At 37.1% G+C, this 19,281-nt stretch overlaps 1 protein-coding gene across 1 annotated transcript in view; it reads right to left on the reverse strand.

Moving 5' to 3' along the window:
* LOC145987712 (cholesterol 7-desaturase nvd-like) overlaps positions 1–18,773 on the reverse strand; it is a 59,355-nt gene extending 40,582 nt beyond the window's left edge. The window contains exons 1-4 of the mRNA XM_083122284.1: positions 18,719–18,773; positions 15,240–15,468; positions 13,510–13,705; positions 11,109–11,297 (exon numbers count right to left, since the gene is read on the reverse strand). Coding sequence (XP_082978410.1) covers positions 11,109–11,297; positions 13,510–13,705; positions 15,240–15,434 — 580 coding nt within the window. The 5' untranslated portion in view covers positions 15,435–15,468; positions 18,719–18,773. The remainder of the gene's footprint in view (positions 1–11,108; positions 11,298–13,509; positions 13,706–15,239; positions 15,469–18,718) is intronic.
* Between the last annotated feature and the right edge of the window lie 508 nt (positions 18,774–19,281).

Below are 19,281 nucleotides of genomic sequence, written 5' to 3' on the forward strand. Positions count from 1 at the left end.
GATCATTAATAACTACCAATTTTCTTTTTGATGCATTTATTAAAAACATTGGTCTGTCAACTACGAACTCGTCTGGATTATAATACATATCGATATATCCTTCAGTTACCCTCTTAAATACACTAAGTGCTTCATATAACTTCAAATAATCTTGATCTGTAATGTTTAAATTGTAATTTTCACGTGGGAATACCTCATTTCGACCATTCTTCAGATATACATTTTTAATTTTGCAATTATCAAACTGGCTGCTATCTTTTTCCTGATTGTCATCTCTCCATGTCTGAAATAATAATACAGCTACAAACTCTGGCATATCGTATTGTAGAGATTGAAACTGATTAGTAATATCGAATTCAAAGAATTTACCCTCCACTGGCCTCTGTATGCATTGATATGTATAAAATTCTATCGGAATTTGAGGATTTTTCAAAATGTAGGCTTTATATTTGAGAGCATAATTAGATTCATATTCAACTATAGGCATGCGTAACTCCATAGACTGAATCACACATTTTGCAGCTTCGGGTAAACTAGCATCATTGGCTGTTCCATCTGGATTCGAAGTTTTGTCTCTCATTATGGCATTATGATCATTGGGTGCTCTGCGAAATATGATACTTAAACCACCTTTCCACATAATTTCTTTATAATCAGAGAAAAATCCAAATAGCAATCTCATGGGGAACAGTACTGTGTGACTTTTTGCTTGAATTTTTGATCCAGCTTCGAATCCACAAACTTTATAATATAGACTCTCTGATTTGGATAATTTTAATGTCCCCACTGTAGTGGATGTAATTCCAGGATAATCAGTTCTGTCAATGACTGTACCATGCTTTCTGATTTCAATTTGTGAGAATAAGAATGGAACAAAATTATCTATAAGTTTTACATTAGCAGTAGGGGGATATTTTTCAACATTACTTTTCTTGACGATGTCAAATTTTATATACAGATCCGATCTATTTGGATGAATAAAACCGTCCCCTATTGTAATGTCAAATTGAATATCTTTATTTGGTTCATTGAGGTTAGCAAATATCTTCCTGTTTGGAGGAAATGACTGCAACTCATAACTCTCGATATTTTCCATTGGTATTTATTTATTTATTTATTTTAAATATTAATTTCTATTATCGCCGTGGTATTAGCACCGGCAAAATCGATGATCTCATTTTTCTCATTTGTAATTGTTATCTCTATGTAATTAACTTTATCAAGAGACACAGGGAAATAGGCTGGTGGGATTGGGGAATAGATGATAGGTTCCATAAATTCTGAATTTGGCTTAAATGTAGCAATGATACCTGTCTCCTTGTGGCTACCAACTGAATTTTCTTCAGCTTTGATTATCATTCCTTTAGCAATCTTGCAGTGAATATTCAATGTTTCTATAGCTAAGAATTTTGGTATAAATGTACCTATGTGCGTAATACTTGCTTCTAATTTGCTATTGTTGGGGAAACCTAGAAGTTCGTCCATGGTAGATAGGTCTACTGTTTCTTTGGTGGATACGATCTCCACTCTAGAGCCTCCCCGATGGCGCAGTTGTAGCGTCGCCGCCTTGTAATCAAGGGGTCCCGGGTTGGATACCAGGTGGAGGCACAAGTGGTTCGGATCCCAACTTAAACTGTAGGTCCAGTCCCGATTAGCCTTACTGTGCATAAAATGGACTTAAACACCAATTCAACGATCTCCACTCTGTGTGTTACAGAGTTTTAAGATAGCAATACAGTGTTAGGAAGTTCAGATTGTAAAGTAGATAAATTATATTGTCCAGGAGGAATAATATTTTTTTCATCACCTACAAATATAGAATTGTTGTAGGTAGTTACATTTGGAATCAGATACATGCTGTAGAAGGCTCTCAGAGCTATGGATTTTGGATAGGTAATATCATCGTGGAGATGTAGTTTCAAGACCGAAGTCTCGCTGGAGAGATGAAAAATTCCCAAATTTAATATTTCACACTGCTTTTTGAAAATCTTGTAATTTAAAGTTATGTATTTTTTTTAATATTCTAAGCATCGTAATGCAAGCATGACCACATATAATTTGATCGAAGTCTTGAATACGTTCGTCGTTGTAATAAATCTTAACATGTTTTAGATAATGAATTAATTCTGTAGGCGGTACCCCTCCGAAAGAATCGAAAATAAAAGCATTGTTATTTTGTTTATAATAGCATATCGAGTGGGTACCAATATTTTCGGACTTATCTAAATTCACCACACCACATTCTCGAAAGTGAGGACTATCTATAGGGAGATAATCAGGCATGAAAACCCACCTGAAATGTCGAATTTTAAATATTTTAACTAAAGATTCAATGTCTAGGTTTGTGAGCGCTTCTTCTTTTTTAAAATTTTCTGAGTGCTCTGGACTTCACACCATTGCCTAATTTCTTCTCCATGACAAGATTATGACGCTTTTGCTCTTCTAGTTCTGCCTTATTCTTTTTTGAATCAATTACAGTTTTGGCAATAGCTGCACTGCCCCCAGCTAAGCTCCCCACTGCCCCTAAAGCTGCCAGGATGGCTGGAATGCTGAATATGAATCCACCACTATGTGATTTTTTTGTATTTTACAAACGTTTTAATTGTGGTGTACATTGTCTCTTCTTTTCCTGTTGTTTTTGTAGTTAAAATTGGATTAATTTTTAAATTTTTAAGATCATGATATGGAATTTGATATACAACTCATTTTGGTTTCATGTTGTTTTTTAATTATTATTATCATTTTTTCAGGGTATATATATATATATATATATATATATATATATATATATACACACACACACACATATATTACAGACCCCATCCTAATTTTTGTTTTGTATTCATAGCAATGGTTGTACCCAATGCTGTTATTCGTTCACCCAAAGAAGCATCTCTGCTGGTTAATCTTCCAAATGCAGTCTCTTCCAATTTTTGATCAGCTACATGACGAGCATCCAGATCTTTGTGTGTGTTGTATGCAATGTCATGTTCTTTACAAGCTGCATCGAGAGGATTGATCCCCCTGTCCCCCCTTTTTAATCGTTTCTCAAGTTTTGTCCCAGGACCACAGTATTGGTAACCAGGTACATGTAACTCAAATGGGAGCTTATTAATAATATAATTTACCAAACCTCGACCCTCTGATACATTCCAGAATTTAGGAGGTAGAGTATTGATAATTTTAATTAAGTATCCTATACCTTTGGGATCATTTACAATAAAATGAGCTAGTTTATTGCTAATCATGTCTACAATACCCATTTTCTCGTTGTAAAAGTTATTGTTTCCAGCATTTTCCTCCCCTGCTATAACCAGCAATCTATCTATGAGTTTTCTCACATCATCCACCAACACAAATTCTTTAGGTAAAGTATTGTATTGTTTGATTCCACTACCTGTTTTGAGTTGGTTCCACATAGGTTTAATAAGATTCTTGTATTTGTCCCCACTGCTCGATTTAACACGATTTTGAGTGGCATCGTTATTTTGATATAAGGCATCAGATAGTATCAAAATATCTGAGTAACTCTGATAATCTTCTTCTGTAAAATTCTTTGGTTGTTTTTTGGTGATGAGCTCCCATAATCCGGGAGTGTCAGGATATCTAGACCATCTCTTTTTCCCACCTAAATTGATTTTTATGTTGTTCCCTTCGAATATTACTCTAGATTTCCCAATTTTCCAAACCACACTTTCATTTGATTCCATGGTCGGATACAATCCAAACACTTCATCTTTTTTCAAATTTGCCTAAACTCAGGTAATCCCTTGCCAGGGGACCCAACTCAATTTTTTCAGATTCACTTATAACTTTAGTAGGTGGTTGTTGGAGGGTCAAAGGTGTGTGGATACTTGATAAAGGTGTAGGTGGAAAATCTGCATAATTTTTAACAGTAAGAGGTACCAATTCATTTATGAGATTTTTCTTTTGTTCTGTGCCACCCTTAATCTCTTTACCGAGACCACTGATTGCATCGATAATTGGTTGGTCTTGACGTTTGTGTTGTTCATAAAAGCCCCTGTTTTCAATCTTCCAACCTTTGAAACGTTTTGTGAGGTAATCACGTAATTTCAAATTATCTTCTATTTTATGTTTTGACATATTTATTTTTTGATTAGAGGTTATTTTATATGGTTTCAACGTTTAAAAAGTCGTTGAGTTTATTTCTAAATTTTCCATTGTTAGGTTTTCTAGTCATGTCGATGGTAACAAATCCAAAATCTTCACTGTTCCAACAAGATTAACAGAATTTTGAAAATTGGTTATAATTTAAGTCACCCCCCATGTAATAATCGTATACATGTTTCTAATTAGTATGATCTTCACGAAACAAACAAATTAGGTTTGTATTATCTCGTAGTAATTATTTAGGAATTTTGGAATAAGTTTGAGCTAAATAAAAGGCGTCTATTTCTTTGTGACGACCCTGTGTAAAGAAATTTCGGATTTCGTTTTGATTTTCTAGAATAACATCATCAGAAACTACAACAGAATTTTTGAAACAATCATTGAGAGGTTTTATTTTTGATGCAAATGTAGCTATGTTAAGTCCCTCGTACAGCTTCATGAGTTGCTTGTACTTTGGTTGTTCTAAACTTTTAGAGAATACATACAGATGTCTATTTTCCCAATCTAGCCAATTAGGGGCGAGCAGGAAATTATCTACCAGCAGTGTAGTTTTTCCACAACCAGAGGGACCTACAATGAGGCACCTTATATTATCAGGTAACAACTCCCCATTTTTTTACTAGTTTCCACTAAATCTGGTAAACGCTGTACCACATTCCATGTTGGTGTCAAAGAATCACCTGGTTTGCTTCTATCCAACTTCTTTCTGGCAGTCCTAGCGATTTAACATAGAATTTATTATTTTTCTTACGTAATATTTTCTCAATTAAATATGTATCTGGATATTTTGTTTTACTGAGTTCCTCTTCATAGAATCTTCCCTTCAATATTTTATTATAATTATCTTTGATGATATATGTATTTCTATTCCCTGGTAAAACTTGAACTACAGTGAATAACACTCAACTCCAATTTTTGGTGAATCCCTTTTCAAATAAATGTTTAAATTTACTGACTCTTACCTGTTCTCCTATTTTGTATTTTGGTTTCTTGGTAGTGTATTTATATTTTTGACAATAAACAGTAGAAATCAACCTAGACTCATCAGACTTGGTTACCTCAGCAGGTTTCATGTGAATAGTTATGTGTACTGAATTATTATAATTATCAACTAGCTCGGGTAAAATTTGTACCCATTTATATTTACCCTGTAGAGTAAATTGCCTCCACATGCGATTTTTTAATGTTCTGTTGAATCGTTCCACTATACTGGCTTTAAGATCACTGTATGTAGAATAATGTTTAATATTATATTGTTGCATTAACTTGGTAAATGTGGAATTGTAAAATTATTTTCCTTTGTCTGTTTGCAAATAATTTGGTATCCAACCCTCACTAAATATTGACTTTAAAGCATCGGTAACATTAGTACCTGTCTTAGATTTTAGAGGAATAGCCCACGCATATTTACTGAATGTATCAATAACTGTGAGCATATATTTGTAACCATGATTTATCTTATGTAATTTTTTTAAAGTTCCTGTGCTCATTTCTATCAGATCAGCTTGAAACAAATCGTCTACATTTTTCGTTACCACACTCAATCGTTTGTAGTTACGACGATCTGCTCTGTGTAATTCATTAACTATATCTTGTCTAGACATCGGGTTCTATAAGAAAATATGACATAAAATGGATTATTTTCAGGGTAAAATTGTTTCACTTCAAATAATAATCGACATACAATTGTTTAATTTGTTCTTTGAGATCATGAAGTTGCGAGGTAAAACTTGATAAAGCAGATTCTTGACTTGTTTCGAGGGTACTAATTTGTAGCTTAATGTTAGAAATAATCTCTTGTAAACTTTCTACAAGTTTCAATTTAGTACTTTGGCTTGCAAGATCGTGTACCTGACTTCTGATTTCTTCAAACAATACATGAAGTTCGTTGACTATCTGGTTGGTATGCAAAGTAGTGATGGTGTCTTGAATTACAGCAATTTCCGCTTGAATGTTCTTGATGTCCTCTGACTTGAGTATTCGATTTACTGCTCTTTTTACAGATCTTAACTCCTGGAAATTGGGTAAATTAGCTATAGTATTTTGAAGTGTGGTCAAAGCTTGTTTGACAGCATCGAACTCCGTAGCATCTGCAACATTACTCAAAGCATTTTTAAGTTGTTGTACGTCATCTTGTGTAGGCGTAGATTGTTGCAGTGTTTCTAATTTGTTCTGTATGTCATCTATGAGATGATGAAAAAGGGACAGTTCAGATTCGGTATTAAGATTTTCTAATTTGGTAATTTGTTCTTGAATTATGTTTAAAGATTCGGTTATGCTTGGCAACTTGAATTCCAGAGTTTCCTGTACATTTGTCAATTCATTTCTCATGGTTGTCAAAGTGTCTTCAATATAAGCTATGGTACCCTGTATCTTCCCTAAATCTTCATAAGTCTCCAACTGTTATTTGATACTGGCAACACTGCGTGCGATGGCATTTAATTCTGAAGATGAAGGTAAATTATTGATAAAATCTTCCAACGTTTGCAGTTTGGCTTGAACTTCTGTTATGGCCCTGTGTAACTGATCAGTTTGCAATCCAGTTTTAAGATTTTCTAGTGTAGGAATATCGAAGGATAGAAATTGCTCTCGTAATTCGAGAATACTAGCATTAACCTGTTCGTATTGCTCTTGTGTTTTGATATTTTGAATAATAGATAGCAGTTCGGTACGAATAGTATTTGCTTGATTGTTTAATTCTTGTTTAAATTGCTCCGAAGTGCTTTGTTGGAATTGTCGGAATTTATTAAGTTCATTTTTCAACTCGGCTATGCTTTCTTCTAAGTTTTGAACATTGTCTATTGAGGCTAAGTTGGGATATTTTTGGAGTATGGATTTCAGTTCGCCATCAATTTTCACTATGGGATTAATTAATTCAGTTTGGAGATTTGTAATCTCAGCTTGTATATTTAAATGTAGTGAATTTTGTAAAATTAATAACTCTGATTTAAGTTTCTTAAGACGCTCGTCTAATCTGGCGATGTCGCTGGAATTATCTGGTACCTCTTTTCCCCTTCTATTTCCAAATATATCCATTGTTTTATTTATTTATTTTTATTTTTAATTTGTTTTATTTTTGTTTGGTATTTTTATATATTCATGAGAGCATAAATTATTCTTATTTCGAAGAAGAGAGGAATTAATTTATCATACTCCCCAATTATTTCAGCATACAATAAATCACCTGTTTCCACATCGTACGTTGTGTTGGGAATCATATTATTGTGTTTAATCCTGTACAAATTTCGGCCTATGTGTACAACTGCTGCATTGGATGGAGAGATACTTATTTGAATTTTTCCACTAACAGGAATTTTATATGATGGTTGATTATTATTAAGTACATGTAATTGTTTACCCTTATCCTCATCCACTTGATACCAGATACTATTTAGCTGGATGATAACCAAACCTGTTAGTTTACGGTGAATATCCCTAATAATATCCATGTTTACTGGAATTCTCTCTATTTGCTGAATGTGCTTTTTGAAACCGAACACATTCATAGTCATTATTTCTTTTTGGTTGTTTATTTATCGAGTTTGGTATCAAATTAAAGAGGACATGAAAAGAAAAACAATGCAAAAAACCGCATCTTTCTACGTTACTTGGTTCTCGAGATATATGCATTTTAATAATTTATAAGATCAAAAAAGAAGATAAGGGAATCCAAGGCATAATGCTTCTCTTCATAGCATGCAAAGAGCAGATAATAATCTTTGCATGTCACGCACTACCAATGTTCCGAGTTATCATCAATCTCTCTTTGCATGTCACGCACTACCAATGTTCCGAGTTATCATCGATCTCTTTGCATGTCACGAAGATACTTTCTACACAGTGCTTTATATACCGCCACTGCCATCTAGTAGCAAATAAATGTACTTGGAGAACGTGAAAGCAGTAAGTATGCTGCCATCTAGTTGCAAAGAAATGTACTTGTTGGGATAAGATTCATTACTCAATGATTTTAAATATCTTCCGGTAGCAATACGATTAGCTGAAGACTTATGATATGATAGAGCGCTCTTGAGTTGACATAGCTAATTGCTAGACGTCGCATATTGCTAAAATACCTTTCTATTTGTATATTTCTCATACCACCATTATGTTACTGATTAGTTTCAAGCACAAACAGTGTAAAAGATTAAGTAGTACACATGGTAATATAGAAATATGCAAGTGCAGTATCTTCGGTTCTGATAAATACTGGGGTATTTTGCAAAAAAATTTAAAATTGAAGTTGGGTTCAATTATTTTTTACACTTAGAAAAACAAATAAATTTCGCTTTTTTAATAATTAAAGCGAAATGTTCTAAAAATAAGGGAGTTAATTAGAGTTAAAGTTAGAAATTATTTAAATCTTGTGATTTTACTCTATAAAAAATTAAATGTTGAACTTTTTGCATGAATCAAAATCTGGATAATTAAAAATGTATGCTTAAAATATACTGATTTAGACTCGAAAAGTGACTTTTACCCTATAAAAATGAGTGATTGAACTTTGATAAAAAAAAAAATTATTTTTTATGCTATAAAAATAGCAAAATCTGGATTTTTTGGATACTTTCCCCTTGGAAAATTAGCTGAAATCGGGGGAAAATGAATAAATACAAAATAAATGTTCCAGAACGAAGCTAATACACTACTTCAGTAGCCATGTGGACTCCACAGCAGAAGGTGTTCTGTGTGCTTTCTCTCGCGGAATTAAAGTCTGTTACACTGGTACAACGTCGTTTTCGGCTTGAATATGGACTGCGACCAACCAACGATGTTCCCAGTTACATTTGAATCAAGAAGTGGGACAAGCAGCTTCGGGAAACTGGAAGTTTGCTTTCGATGTCGGGCCGCCATGCCAAGCACGCAGTTCCAGAGGCTACTGTTGAATTAATCCGAACGTCCTTCCAGCAGAGCCCTCGTAAGTCAATCCGACAAGCAAGTAGGCAGTTACAGTTACCTCGTTCTACAGTGCACGATGTCGTCCATAAAAGGTTGCGCCTACGGGCGTACAAAATGCAGCTTCGTCACAAAATCAAGCCCGAGGACAGGCCACGACGGAAGAACTTCGCGGAGACAATTCTGGCAAAAATTGATGAAAACGAGGCATTCCTCGATATCATCTGTTTCTCAGACGAGGCTACATTTCACACTTCCGGCAAGGTAAACACTCACAGTTTTCGCATATGGGGAAGTGAACCCCCCACGTAGTGATGGAGTGGGAACGTGACTCTCCGAAAGTGACTGTGTGGTGTGGATTGTTGAAGGACAGGGTTATAGGCCCATTCTTCTTCGCGGAGCCTACAGTTAATGCAAGAACGTACATCGACATGTTGGAGCTGTATGTTATGCCACAACTTCCTCGTGAAGATGGCGCACCATGCCATTTTGCGAACATTGTGAGGGATTTCTTCGATCATGAGTTCCCAGATCGCTGGATTGGGAGAGGTAGTCCATGGATTGCTTGGCCCCCTAGAAGCCCAGACATTACACCACTTGATTTTTTCTGTGGGGGTTTATCAAGAATCAAGTGTACCAGACACCAGTTCGTGATCTACCAGATCTACACCATCGCATTCGTGCAGCTATCGCTAATGTTACGCCTGCAATGCTGCAAAACACTTGGAGAGAAGTGGAATACAGATTAGATGTCTGTCACGCCACTAATGGTGCACATATCGAGGTGTATTAGGTATGTAAAAAAACATTTTGAGTTAACATACTTGTAGAAGCAAACCGCCAATAAATATATCAATTACTTCTCAAGTTATTAATTTTTCTTTTATTATACTTTTAAGCCGGACACCCTGTACTTTGTAAATCTTTAAAGCAGAGGCGTGGTGTTACCGCAGGTAACAGCAAAATGTAAAGAATTAAAAAGTTGTTTCAATAAAATGACAACATTGTTAAATACGTTAATGAACCCCGTTGCCGTCGAGTAGATATTGCCTAGGACATTTTTTCTGCAGCTGACAGAAGCGAAGAGGGAGGCCGTTCCGCTACCCTGAAGAGGCATCATGGGAGAAGAGGGCGCCAATGCAAGGAAAGAGCGGGGAAGGACTTTATGGGGTTATTCATATGCCTGTTAAGGGTCCCTGTTGCCGTTCAGACCCACCGGAGCAGCCAGTGTTGTCACATCGGATTGGCAGAAAAGAGCTAAATCCCGCCTAAATAGGATTACCATTTCTGTGAAGCAACTAGAGGTAGACTGCAGAGCCAAGGCTGGATTGAACTACAACTGAGACCAGTTAGGTAATAGACGAAAATATAGTTCCTTGGTGTGATTCGTGATTTGGACAAACCTTGCTCCAAAATACTAAGTTGGCAACAGTAGTACGTACAGCTGGGCGCTTCCATTCCACAAAGGAGCGGAGTTCTGTCGTCTGTTCAGTCCTCACCACACAAACGTCAAACTGACCCGAGAAAAGTGTGGTTCTTCTTCTTCCTCTTCGCAGCTCATTGCAAAGAAACGGAGACAGATGAAGAATTGACAAGGGTCTACCACTATTCATTGGATTTTCGTGGTAACTGTCTCATGAGTGGTAGTTCTTTGTAGGAGTGTTTGTAGCTAAATCACTGTGCTGATTGCAAAACAAGAACGAAATGAACAAATATCTAGCTCGAAGAAATGTTTTCTTTACCGAAAGGGGGGGGGGGTTGTAATAACGTCTAGCAGGCATAAATGTCGTACTGATAGCCGGTAACACCTTTTAAAAAGTCACGCCACGCCACTGCTTTAAAGTAACTTTCTGGAATTACTAGATTCTAATTACTCCCTGGAAGGTTCAAACTTATTTCCGATATTCTACAAGACTTCCTAGTTAGTACTCCTATAAAATTAACGAAGCTCATTCAACATTCGGCAAAAAGTGTTAATACATTTCATATAACACCGTGAAATATATCATAAATATTCATAAAAACAAACTACCACTGCACTCATCAATGAAACGTTAATATTAACTTAATAGAGTATATACCTTTGTCGGTATATGGAATGGTGACGCACTTTCCGTCTTTTCCTCGAAATCTCCATCCGTGGAAAGGACATTCGATACAATCCCGGTGGACGATGCCCCCAACTGCAAGGTTAGCCCCTAGATGGGGACAATAAGCATCCAGAACGTTCACTGGGCCATCTACTGAGCGGAAGACTGCAAAATTTTCGCCTGTAATTGTAAAGGAAACATATTTAGGCCATTAGATATGTTGTCAGGAAGAAGCTGTCTCATTAGTAATATCCTACCCTATCATATACAAGTTGTACGGTCACCGGCAATAAAAATGGGACAGCTACATCCTGGAATACCAGCTTCCCTGCACGGAGTTATGTGTGTTGCCTAATTCCGAGGCGATAGCCGAACATCCCATTGAAAAGTTGGCATATCGCCTTAGAGTTAGGCAACACACAACGCATTGCACGGAAGCGGATATTTCAGAATCTAGGTGTCCCATTTTTATTGCCGGTCACTGTACATTCATTTACCAAACTTTTTTTTTCTCGACTGGTGGTAGGCTGCCTCTTGTTCCTCAATGTTCTACGGCATTGTCACTGTGACAAAGAAACTTTACATCAAGTAATTCTGGATAAATTCACAATGTACACGGAGTGTGTATCAAATTTATAAAGCATTTGTGAACTACAGATGGCAGAAGATGCTTTTGTAGTGACTTTTGGCTTGGACTTATCACAAATTGGATACCCTTATAATATTTTGGGGAGAAATAGAAAATAAAAATATCGTCTGGAAGCACCAACGCCGGGAATCGAACCTGGATCACCCAGGTGGTTGTCAGACGGCCAACCAAATGAACCACGTGTTTGCATTGTACTCATTGTATCAGAAAGTGCTGAAATATTTTTCTTGTTTTTCGAAAACAATGCAATTGCGCTGTCAGATATCGAATGAACGATAATAAGTTTCGTAATAAATATGCTAATTTCTCGCCTAAGGGTCCTCGTCACCCCTAATTGCCACCATTGATTTACATAAACCCCTACTCCATCTGTAGGCAAGACATAGAGAGCTTTGTTAATATTGCGATATAAAAGAACAGGACAAAGAAAGCTAATTATTATTATTTGTTTTGAGTGCAATTATTTCGAAGATACTTCGGGAGGTTCGATGTCACGAATCCTCCTTCAGAACGTTCTTCCCTGTGCGCCTTGTGTGTGTGTGTGAAAATTTGCAGGGTGAAGTACACACTCGTTTCACGTAGGGCTGCTCCCTTAAGTCATAACGAAACATGCAAATCGAACGAACTACATGAAAGTGTCAGTCGCAGTGATTTGATTATAGAAGTTTTCCGTGTGGTGTCCAGAGGAATACATGCCCTTCTGGCAGAAATTAACTACGTATATTGTAGTGTTTCATGTCAATTTCAATCATTTATTAAGAACTGTTAAGAAACACGCATCTTGTGCATATTGCTTTACATCGATCTATGTTCAAATTATATTTTCCGATCTCGTGCAGTTTGAAGTTATCATTAGGGAAAGGATTTTAAAGTGGAAAACCATAATCGGGAAAGGTAAAAAGGTTTTGAAAATGTTTTCAAAAAGGTGCAGAAAAAGTTGCTGATAAAATGCTTTTACTAAATTCTCTCTTTTTCTGCGCTTTCTGTATATAATGCGCGCGGACCGCGTAGAGAACAATGGTTCTGCCGAATAGATTTTGTTGAAGTTTTTGTTTTCTCTCGCGGGTTTTACTACATTATCTTGGGAAACATTGGGGCTACAATGATTATATAATACAATTTTATAGCTCTCGTTCTGCTCTACAAAATGAGACCATAGGATTTTATGTAGTTGCTCAGGAAGAGTGAAAATAGTTTATTTTTCTGTCCAATTTTTTAACAAAACATGAAAGAAAAGGAAAGGTGCTGAAGCAACAAAGCTGGGGTGAAAATGGGATAAATGTGCTAATCTCACGAAAAGGTGCAACAAAGTGTGTTCATTTTACTTGATTCCATGTCCTAAAATACACATCTCAAACGATCGGTTTAAAAACAGCTAAAGTTTTGGAAAGGTGCTGCTAAAAATTCGTTACCTACTTTTCATGCATTGCATTGTCTGTACCAGCCTCCCGTGCGACCGCGCACTCCCACATCGCATGAAAATAGACTTCAAGAACGCCATAGCGAACTTCACAATCTTCACGCCAGGACTTACGGAATGACCATTGTCCATAACTCGTTTAACGTGTTATACTCGTGCGACTTTCGGAATTGCGCCCTTAATAGTGACGCAATTAGCTGTTTTATACAGCATTTTGTACGTACAAGGTTCAGTTCGACGGAAGTTGGACAAAAACGAGGTATAAAAATGCTGCTAAGTGAAGCGAGTGTACATGCAACAGTTAATAATTCAAAATTATCTACCTAGTGCTGCCACCTGTTTCACCTGCCCAGGTTTTAGATCATCAGACTCCAGTAGTGCAAACCATCCGTTCGGGTAAACTGGAGGCATGTTCCCGAGTTTTCTCGTCCTGAAAAAACTTCTCGCCAGGTCTTTTTTGGACACCCTGCGTCCTTGCAGGTCATCGGCTAGATGGTTGTATCCTATATCAGATAAATCCTGAAAATTACAAGTCAAATTTTATTCTCTACGATATCTTACATTTACAAGAATAGTAAGGCAGTTTGGGGAAAAAGAAAAGCATTGCTTGCATGTGTTTTCTTACAACGGGATCTGTTTGCATTATTGAATACTTCAGAGCATTCTCTAACATTCGCTACGAGACTCGGCGGCAAGCTGCCCGGCATCAGCGCTTGTCTTTTCCGGTGAACGGGTCAGTGACAGTCGCTAGAGTCGGCTATTAAAATTGGAGTTTTCATATTGTATACTAACCTTGACTACAGAAGGTGTTGAAAATGATGTCCCTCTGCTGCAACACATTCCTGGCATCTCCGAAGGAAATTGGCATTTACACGTGCAAGTTCGTCAACTGTAATTCTCCCGATTTTTCGTAAACTACTGGGCCTCCCCGATAGCGCAGTGGTAGCGTCGTCGCCTTGTAGTCAAGGGGTCCCGGGTTCGATACCCGGTGGAGGCACAGTGGTTCGGATCCCACTTTAAACCGTAGGTCCAGCCCCGATTAGCCTTACTGTGCATAAAGTGGACTTAAAACACCAACTCGTAAACTACTCTCTTTTAACTCACTGATGGTGTGCGGATTGTCTTTGTATACTTTATTTCCCCATGTTACTCTAACACTGACCCTGACCCTGTTACTCTAAACTTTTTTACGAGGTTTAATATAAGCGACTGTCGCGGATCCGTTCACCGGGAAAGACAAACGCTGATGCCGGGCCACTTGCCGCCTAGTCTCGTAGCGAATGTCAGGGAATGCTCTTAGATCTATAACAAGCTAGCCATGCTGTTTAAAATTTGAGTACGCCCTGTGGGATTACGTGCAGGATATATTATTTTTTATTGGTAGCCATTGATTTCAATGCTTATTTCAAAATCAATATTTCAGAATAACAAAATGTGCAGTTATGAAAAATTTCCCGAGATGACTTCTGAGCGTATATTTCGAAAATCTGGTTTTAGATTATAAATACTTACCATAAACTTATATACACATATTTAATTTCAGTCACAATAATTTTGTTAATTGTGTGTTGCAGGAACCTCATAGTTTTTTTTTGAAGAGGTAACACTATTATGGGGGGAAATATGTCTCGTTAGCCCCCCCCCACACCGGGAAGAAATAACCTTGCCTGCCCCTCCATGAAAAAATCCTGCGGACGTCCATGCTTGTTAGTTATGCGAGAAGTCACACAACATAATGTTTATGACTAAATTTTCCCCCTTAACTTATAAAGCTCTTTTTCCTTGAACGAGGCGTGTAGAAGTTAATAAATAGAATAACTATACAAGAAAAACGGTTGTGAAAGTCTCCCTGCTTGTATATTATTAATGCAGTTGAATTTAATTGGTTTATTATTTTACAATAGTTATAATTGTATAATAATAATCATAGCCTTGGTAATGACAATTATTATTGCTATATTTTTTCTATTCAAGTTTTATGAATGGTCTAACCCCCCTACAAAAATTCCTAGCGACGCCCATGGTTAAACATATGCTTATGGCTACAACTTACCTTCTTCCAGTTAAAAGGACGAAATCCATAGTAGTATACGATGCCAGACACCAGCAGAATAAGCAAATACATTGCCCAACTAAAAAGTGGGATATCCTGAAGAATTTGCATGAAGTTTATCATATCATAATCCACCAGGAAAACTGAGACGACGTCACTGGTGGCAGCCACGTGGCTTACAGTATCCTTGCACATCTTCCGGGGTGGGCCTAACCTGTCGCCCAGAATCCTGTGGAACATACAAAACAATGGTAGCATTCGTATTTCGACCGATTTTGGATTCTGATTCGCAATATACCATAATTTTCACGAAATAAGGTTGAAACCTACCTCCCTAAATGCAATCGTGACATCACGATTCAGCAAATTAACTATCTAGCCTTCATAAACCCGACGGTTTATGGCTGTAGCAGGACCAGCTTTCCAACTGTTCCTATCCTGGGCAAGATCAATCCAATCTTTTCCTTCAGGTCCATCTCAATGTTATCCTCCATCTTTGTCTTGGCCTTCCTTCCTACAGGTCTCTTACCATCAGGTTTCCAACAAGAACCCTGTAAACTCTCCCATTCGTGCCACATGGTCTGCCCACCTAAGTCTTCTTCATTTCATTATTCTAATAATATCTGGACACGAATACAAATTATGCATTTCTAAATTATGTAACCTTCTCCACTCACCTGTCTCCTCATCCATTTTAGGTTCAAATATTTTTATTGCGATTAAAATATTTGATCACACTCAATTCGCGCTTCAAATTATCACTGCGGCCAATCTCCGTTGCAGAATGGTTAGCACACTACGACGACAGGGGTGCTGGGTTCATATCCCTGCCTGAGCAGTTCTTTGTTGAGTGTTCCTTCATTAATTTCATCCTGTCATCACTCATCCTCATTGTCGCGATTAGCCAGAAGTGGCAAAAGACGACGTAAAACATCCTAATCCAATCAATAAGTCAAAATTACCACTGTGGCGCTAGTGTTGCTGCATCTATAAAAATAGGAGACAATGTTTACATTCGTCAGTACCGACTGTGAGGTGTGGTAATGTTCGTTTCGAACGGAGGAAACACATCAAAACACATTGATTTGAGCAAGTATATATTTCTCCAGAGATTCAGAACCAACAACCACCCCAAGCTCCCCTCCGTCACATTTTTACGTTATTTGTTGCTTACTATCCGTGACAAAAATATTGAGCCCTCTGTTTACGTGCTTGTAAAATTGTTCTCCGTGGGTGGAAAAAAGTCAAATATACCTCAATGGAAAGCTTCAAGTATCTATCTTTTAATAAGGGTCATCTGAAAATTATTATTCATTGCATTTTCTTATTATAATGAAAAATTCACTAAAAACTGTAGTTTGTTCTTCCATTTTGCAAGAACGGGGAACTTAACATCATATAGTTCATAATCTACTGTTGATATGATATTGAGATTTTTTTGTACTTGAAGACGGGTTGTTTTTGCACATCTGTGGAAAAAGTCAAATGCATATCTTCACTAGATTCTTCAAAAATTGAAATTTTAGGCAAACGTGTAATCTTGCAATGCATAATTGCAAATTCAATGAAATTGTAAGAAGTCGTTTATATGACACATTTGATCCATATCCAGAAGTTAAACATGTGTATCTCAAGTATGTCCACGGATATAAATTATTATTGACCACTCCTAATATGGTAAACGCGCGGATGACGTATGGCGAGATGCGGCCAATCTCAGACTCCGCGGCCTGCAGGTGACTTGCACAATGTTGCCGCTTCGCTGCAGCTACACGGTCTACGCTGCGGGTATATTGGAAGTGCGTTCCGTTGGTCTGATCCAAAACATTGTGGCAGTGTAAAATAATGAATAAACAATTTATCATATTATGAATGAAATACATTTTCTTTGTATACTTTAGTTATTGTTATATTTTCTAGCTTTTATCCAATCTTTATACGAAAGTCATTTTCTCCGTATCATTTTATGTCGCTCATTTAAGTGCAACGATGAGCTTGATTTGATGAGGGCAATGAAATATCTTAGCAAATATTCGAACCCGTGACTGCTGGCTTCGCACTCTCTCTGTATAAAAAAATAACGTGCCTGCGATGTACAGCAACTTCATAACAAAGGAAAACAGGAAAGAAAAAGTGCATGTAAGGGATCTTATGTATGTGTGCGAGTTCAGGCAATAATTCAGAAAATTTCCATTCGTCAATTACAGCATCTGAACAATGCTCCCCCGTGTACAACAATTCGCTTTGTAAACAAAACTTTCGGCTTACTTTCCGTGCCAAAGCTGCTGTCTGAACGCAGAGTTTAAAGGGGTGCCGGCTGCGTGTGGCAACAAAGCGCACGTCGACGTAGCAACGAGACGGAAAACGCGCGAGTCGGTTGCCAAGAAAAACAGTTCTGTCTGTAGTTTTCAATTCGCGGAATATGAAGAAATAAGACATGGAAATTTGATTTTTATTCCATGCTCATCATTTGGATATGCTTTGCATTTCCATTGGGCTCACCATTGCCGAGATTGCAACACTGTTATTAAACATTAATTGTGGCTGTTCCACAAATGATAGCAACATTATAATATGTGGCTGAGATATTTCCACATAAACAAGCTTCAATCACAAGAAATTTCAATTTTTTACGACTGGTTTACAAGAAGCTACACACAATTGAATGCGACTTAAGATAAAAAACACACGAAAAACTACACTTTTACGAACATTTTTTTTATAGAGAACAGACAGAGCTAAAGTCAATTTGTCTTTCTTTCGCCTAAAAGTAAACACTTCTATCTTTCCAATGAGGTATATTTGACTTTATTCCTCCCAAGGAGTACAATATTACAAGCACGCAAACAGAGGGCTCAATATTTTTGTCACGGATAGTAGGTGCAAATATCGTAGCAATCATTCCCACGCATTGTACAGATTGTTTCAAAAGTAGCGCAACCAAAACTTTGAAAATGTATATCATGAAAACCACAAGAGATATTTACACCGGGTTTCCTGTTTTATAAAGCCTCACCCTTTGAGATATTTTTCAATGCTTAACATCACCAGTTTTCTCCACACAGAATATTATATGAATTAATAACTGGCAGAATGCAGCGTTAATATTTTCCACAATGTCACTTTTCGGCGAGAAAAATGTTCAAGAAATTATCGAAGGATCAAAATTAGACGTCTGATGACTCATGCCATGTCAATCTCTGTAATTTGCGACCAATATTGATAATGTGCAGCATTTCATGGATTTATGACTGGCGATTATGTGAAAAAGTGTCATTTTAGGGGCACATCACCTGAGCTGGCAACACTAGCAGGTCGAAATTTTGTCAGCGGACGCAAGCAACATGTGCCTAAATATTGAAACACTCTGTAGTACAAGAACCTCTCACCAGATCTCATATCAAAGATTTGGGAGTCGCGAATAGAAAACTTGAAATTAAGACTAATGCTAAATGTATAGAACTAAACTTTTTTGGTACCTGAAGCACAGCGAACTTCCGAGATCGTCGATCACATTACCACTCCACGTCCATGTGAAATTATGAAAGAAATCAGATGTACTCAAAGGACTTTGAATACTAGTATATGATTACGAGCTATTTTTGGGATGATTCCAAGATATTTTGTCTCTCGAACTTATCTTCATTAGCAAGGACACGTGACAAAGAATTTTCAGTGGTGGAATAACGTCTTTCTCTGGGAAGCGGATAACTTTTCTTTTTATGACCGTTCACCGTTAGTAACTGGTGGATTAACGACTTTCTAGTAGGGGTGCAAGACATTTTTTAAACTGTCGCTGAATGTCTAAGGGAGCGATTTGAATAGTTTAATTTTGGAAGTCAAGGTGCGAGCCACTGTCATTTCCTTTTATCGACTTATGGCGTCGCCTGAAATGTTTTTCTCGAGCTATAGATAAAACATGAGTAGTGGAAATAATTAAATTTATCATGTTCGTGATTATTATTAAATAATAACTATTAAGGTAAAGTTCCCCGTGCCATGAAGGAACATTCAGACGATGTGGAGGTAGGGCCCCACACAT

The sequence above is a fragment of the Lepisma saccharinum genome, chromosome 5 (genome assembly GCF_977018435.1).
Source record: "Lepisma saccharinum chromosome 5, izLepSacc3.1, whole genome shotgun sequence".
In the NCBI taxonomy this organism is placed as follows: Eukaryota; Metazoa; Arthropoda; class Insecta; order Zygentoma; family Lepismatidae; genus Lepisma; species Lepisma saccharinum.